The sequence below is a fragment of the Sarcophilus harrisii genome, chromosome 4, assembly GCF_902635505.1.
Source record: "Sarcophilus harrisii chromosome 4, mSarHar1.11, whole genome shotgun sequence".
NCBI classification, from domain to species: Eukaryota; Metazoa; Chordata; class Mammalia; order Dasyuromorphia; family Dasyuridae; genus Sarcophilus; species Sarcophilus harrisii.
The window spans coordinates 362,337,739-362,343,934 of record NC_045429.1 but is presented as its reverse complement, the minus strand read 5'-3'; the positions used below and the strand labels follow the sequence as shown (position 1 = coordinate 362,343,934).

Sequence of the window (6,196 nt, the reverse complement as noted above, 5' to 3'; positions counted from 1 at the left end):
ACAAAAGAGGCACCCACAGCAATCCTTCATCAAGGACACAGTGTGATAAAGTGGGTGAGCCTCCCAGCACAACCAGAACAAAGCCTTACTCCTTACCCAGTGCTTGTGGCTAGAATTTTATTAAAGGTCATTAAGCAAATAGTACAATTATCTGGGATAAGACCTGACAATATATATGTCTTTTATACCAATGCACAAATTAATATATGCTGTGAAACTATCCCAGAGTGGCAAATTTTATTGACCATGGCTCCAAATTTTACACATAGGTCTCTATTAAAGATAACCTGGCTATTACATAATTGGCAATGGATTTTTGAAGAAAAAGTTTCTAAGAGCCCTCTTAAAGGACCAACTATCTTTACAGATGCATCCAAACATAATATTTTTACTGCATATTCTCATGACTTAACTATAAAGAGAGCAGTCAGAACTCCTTTTCAGTCCACTCAGCAGAATGAATTGTATGCAATCATGCTAGCTCTTATTTATTTATTATCCAGGAGAAGTAAATATAATATCTGATTCAATCTATTTAGTAGGTGTGGTACAAAGAATTGCTACAGCCCAAATAAAATTTGTAGCTTCCAATATATATCAACTCTTTAAGGAAATTCAAGAGTAAGTGAGAAAGCATCCAGGTAAAATTTATATCTTGCATATCCACTCTCATAGTGGACTTCCAGGTCTATTTTTTATGGAAATTCAAAGGCAGATAGCCTTCTAACTATGTTAGGCAATGCTCCTTTATTTCAGGCAGCCCAAGAATCTCATTCCAAATATCATCAGGCTGCTCGAGTTTTATGTTTGCAATTTGGGATAACAAAAAAAGGAAGCTAGGAGCATAGTAAAAGCCTGTATAGCTTGCCTTCCATTCCATACTCCTATGCACCTTCTAGAGAAAAACCCTCATGGTTTGAGACCCAATGCAATTTGGCAAATGGATGTGACCTGGTATAAATCTTTTATCCATTTTGTAGTAGATACCTTTTCAGGATTTACTTTTGCAATACCAGCAGCAAAAGAGACAGCCCAAGTGGTCACTGAATTCCTTATACAAGATTTTGCAATCATGGGTGTGCCACAAGCAATAAAAACAGATAATGGACCTGCATAAGATCATCTCCAGATGAAGCCCCAAAGAGTGATATGAATTGGCCCCAATCTCACAAGGCTCTCTTGGAAGAATTCAAAATGAATCTTAAAAGAGAGGAAATGAGAACTTTGTAAGGGGGTTTGGAAAAGTAAATACAGAAAGTATCTGAAGAAAACTTAAAAATAGACTTAATGAAATGGAAAAAGCATATAACTCTTTACAAAATAAACTTGAGGAAATGGAAAAAAATATAACTCTGTACAAAATAGATGTGGCAAAATGGAAAAAGGAAACAACTTCTTGAAAAACAGAATTTGTGAAATGGAAAAAAAATCCATTGAACAAAATAACTTATTTAAAAACTCAATTGCCCAAATACAAAAGGAGCTAAAAAAAAGAAACTGATGAAAATAATTCACTAAAAATTAGAACTGAACAAATGAGACTTCAAGAATCAGTTGAACAAAACAAAAAAGAAAAATAGAAATAATGTAAAATACCTCATTGGAAAAAACAACTGACTTGGAAAATAGATCTAGGAGAAACAATCTAAGCATTATTGGAGTTCCTGAAAACCATGATGAAAACAGCATCTTTCAGGAAATCATCAAAAAAAATTGCCTTGTTAAATCTTAGAACCAGAAGGTAAAATAGTCAATGAAAAAATTCACCAATCACCTCCTGAAAGAAACTCCAAAACGAAAATTCCAAGGAACATCATAGCTAAATTTCAAAGTTATCAGATCAAGGAAAAAATATTGCAAGCAGTCAGAAGGAAATGATTCAAATATTGAGAAGCCACAATCAGGATTACATAGTACCTATCAGTTTCCACCTTAAAAGATCAAGGGCCTGGAATATGATATTCCAAAAGGCAAAGGAACTTGGATTGCAGTCAAGAATCAACTATCCAGCTAAAGTGAGCATTATCTTTCAGGGAAGAAGATGGACATTTAGTGATATGGGTAAATTTTATTTATTTCTGATGAAAAGACCAAAACCTGAACAAAAATATTTGATCTCCAAAATACAAATCTCAAGAGAAGCATAAAAAGGTAAAAAGGAAAGACCTCTTGAGAACTATATTGCTGTTATGAGTATATTTAAGAGTGCAGTTATAATTTTATGGTATTGTGATAATATAAAAAAGTAACTAGAGGTGGAAAAGAAATTATACAGGAAAAAGGGGAAATAAAATGAGCAAAATTATATCTCATGAAAAGGCAAAAAAGACTTATTATAATTGAGGGAAAGAAGAGAAGGCAATGAACATTGTGTAAATCTTACTCTCACCAGATTTGGCTCAGAGAGACTATCAGGAATATTTGGCTTCACATAGAGATTTGTCTCACCCTACAAAGAAGGGGGAAAGAAAGGAGAAAAGAAAGGAGGAAGCTAATAGAAGGGAAAAACAAAAGTGTTAGAGAAAAGGTATACGAATGGGGAAGGGACTTAAAAGGAGAGGGCTGTTTGAGGGAAGTGGTAGTCAAAAGTAAAATACCGGGAAGGAGGGAAAGCAGGAAAGGAAAGAGAAAAGTATAACTTGGGGTAAATAAGATGGGGAAATACAGAATTAGTTATTTTAACTCTGAAGGTGAATGGGATGAACTCTCCCATAAAATAGAAAACTGATAGCAGACTGAATTAAAAGCCAGAATCCTACAATATGCTGTTTATAAGAAACACATTTAAAGCAGAGTGATACATACAGAATAAAGGTAAAAGGCTAGAGCAGAATCTATCTTCAGGTGAGGTAAAAAAAAAAAAAAAAGCAGCAGTAGCAATCCTGATCACAGATCATGAAAAAGCAAAAATAGATCTAATTAAAAGAGATAAGGAAGGAAACTCTATCTTGCTAAAGGGTACTATAAATAATGAAGTGATATTAATACTAATCATATATGCACCAAGTGGTATAGCATCAGAATTGCTGGAAGGGAAGTTGAGAGATGCAGGAAGAAATAGTCATATAAAATGCTCTAAATCACTATTGATTAAAGAAATGAAAATTAAAATTACTCTGAGGTGCCACTTTATACCTATCAAATTGTCATATATACTAGAAAAGGGAAAATGATAAATATTGGAGAAGATATCCAAAAATTGGAACCCTAATGCATTGTTAGTAGAGTTGTAAACTGATCCAACCATTCTGGAGAGCAATTTGGAAGTAGCCCAAAGGTGTATGAAACTTCTCCTACCCTTTGATCTAGCAACACCATTATGTATATATCCCAAATAGATAAAAAAAAGGGGAAAGGACCCACATGTACAAAAATATTTATAGTAGTAGCTCTTTTCATTGTAGCAAAGAATTGGAAATTTAGGGGATGCCTATCAATTGGGGAATGGCTGAACAAGTTGTAGTATTTGAATGTAATGAAATACTATTTTATAAGAAATGATGAGCAGGTGGAATTAAGAATAATTTGGAAAGACTTACATGAACTGATGCAGAGTGAAGTGAATAGAAGTAGAACATTGTACACAATATCAAAAACATTGAAGATGATCAACTATGATAGACTAAACTCTTCTCAGCAATATAATGATCAAAGACAATTCCTAGAGACTCATGATAGAAAATGATGACCACATCCAGAGAAAGAACTATTTAGCCTGAATTCACATTGAAGCATGTATTTTCACTTTTTTTTCTTTCTCATGGTTTTCCAATATTGTTCTCAGTAATTTTTCACAACATGATTAATGTGGAAATATGTTTAAAATGATTGTACACATTATATGAGATTCCTTGGTAACTTGGGCAGGGTATAGGGAAGGGAGGAAGAAAGAAAAATTTGGAGTTTTAAAGCTTAAAAAGATGAATGTTGAAAACTATCCTTATATGTAATTGGAAAAAAAATTAAAATACTAGTAATTGAAGAGAAAGAACTCAATATAAATTGAAGTATGTGTGTATATCATATATATATATATAAATATAAAACTTTGCTTTTCTTATTTTTTTGCAACATGTTTAATATGGAAATATATTTCACATTATTTCACATATACAATTGATACCATATTACTTGCTTTCTCAGTGGGTGAGAAAAGGACTGAAGGGAAGGAGCAAATTTGGAATTCAATTTTTAAAAAGAAAATTAAAAGCAAATATATAATAAATTATCAAAAAGAAAACGAGGCAAAGAGAAGAGAGAAAAAAATAGGAAGGAATGATCAAACGGGGAACTTTAAGAGTTAAGAATCATGGATTGGCATAGTTATTGTAAATATTGAGATCAAAAGGTAGCTGTTCCTCTGGCTAATGTTGGATGACTAAACATATAGGTAATAGAATTTAAGGAGGTATATATACCATTGTTCTGATGGTTAAAGATAGACTATGAGCTCTTCCAAAAAGGAAATCAGTGTCCTGCCACTGCAGCAATGATTGAGACCAAATGATATAGATGGGTGGGGTGAACCTCATGAGAGAAGGTTGCTGAGTCATGGTGGCAAATAACAGTGGGGGTCAAGCATCTGGTATTTCCCCTTCCTGAAACAGGGGTCCAATGGGCCCAATGTGGCAGGAAACAAGAGAACAGGAGAAATGAGTTCTGTAAAGAGTGGCCAGAAATGTAATATTTTCTGGAGATAGCCAGATTTATGGGAATGGAAAGATGAAAAAGCATGTGAAAAGAAAAAAAAAAGGATGAAGGGAAATTTTCCAGTATTCCAGATAGATGTGCAGAGGTAACAATGAAAAGAAAGAAATTCAGAATAAGAAATAAATTGGAAAATGTAAAATTGAGCTGGGTAGTAACATGTTACTCATCTTTGGGAAAGCTAGGAAGCAATGTTTTGCCATTTGTATATAATTATACCAGACATATAATAGCTACAGAAAAGTTTACTGTAATCCTCCACATGGTAAAAATAATAATTAAACTCATTCAACTGGTTTCATAATTTTACAATCATTTTCAATGAATTCCTAGGAGAGAGTTTTCCAGCCTAGGACTCTGCGTAAGGCATCTTTGATCTCCTTATTCCTCAGGCTATACACAACAGGGTTCAGCAAGGGCGTGATGACAGTGTAAGACACTGATATAAGTCTGTCTTCCAGGGAATTCTGGGACTTGGGCTTGAGATAGACAAAGGAAGTGCAGCCATAGTGGACAATGACCACAGTGAGATGAGAGGCACAAGTAGCAAAAGCCTTCCGTTGCCCCTCCGCAGAGGCAATCTTGAGGATGGTGGAAAAAATGAGAACGTAGGAGATGAAGACCAGGACCATAGGCAGAACAATAACACCCAAACTGATGAACAAGGTGATGAGCTCTTTAATAGTTGTGTCTGCACAGGCAAGTTTCAGCAAGGGGCGAATGTCACAAAAGAAATGGGAAATGACACTAACATTGCAAAAAGGCAGGGTAAACACAGATGACACCTGAAAGATGGCTGTGCCAAGGCCCATGCTCCAGGACCCACATGCTAGCTGAACACATGCTGTTTTTCCCATGATTACTGAGTATCTCAAGGGATTACAGATGGCCACATAGCGGTCATAGCCCATGGCTGTAAGAAGGAAGCAATTGTTGACACCAAAGATAAGATAGAAAAAGAGCTGTGTGGCACAACCTGGAATGGTAATAGATTGGTATGGATGCAAGAGTCCATTCAGCATGCAGGGTATGATAGCCATAGTGTAGCAGGTCTCTGAGATAGATAGTACACTCAAGAAGAAGTACATGGGTGTATGAAGTTGTCTATTGAGGTAGATGAGGGTCAAGATGAGAGCATTGCTGGCCAAAGTTAGTAGGTATAGAGTGAGGAAAATTGTGAAGAGGATGAGCCGGTGTTTCCATCCAAAACTGGAGAAACCCTCTAGGGTAAACTCACTTATAGTAGTAAAATTTGCCCTTGGCATTGAGGAAATACTGTGGCTGAAAAGGAAGGTGGGAAGTGGAGAGGAATGAGGGTCTAAACATTAAGTAACATACTTATAAAATGGCTGTCGCTGGGCAGGGGAACCTGACTCAATAGGATAAAATGACTTCAGATTTGCTATGTAATACCCTTTCTCTCAAGAGTCATTATTGATGATCATTGGCCCAAAGATCTTAGTGTAGAAATTAACTATCTTTGTCTTCA

The 6,196-nt window shown here is 35.2% G+C and overlaps 1 protein-coding gene across 1 annotated transcript; it reads right to left on the bottom strand.

Moving 5' to 3' along the window:
* Nucleotides 1-5,036: 5,036 nt before the first annotated feature.
* On the bottom strand, nucleotides 5,037-5,972 carry LOC100921536 (olfactory receptor 10J4-like). Its single transcript, XM_003770714.1, has one exon. It carries the CDS (start codon nucleotides 5,970-5,972, stop codon nucleotides 5,037-5,039), a length of 936 nt encoding a protein of 311 aa, XP_003770762.1.
* Between the last annotated feature and the right edge of the window lie 224 nt (nucleotides 5,973-6,196).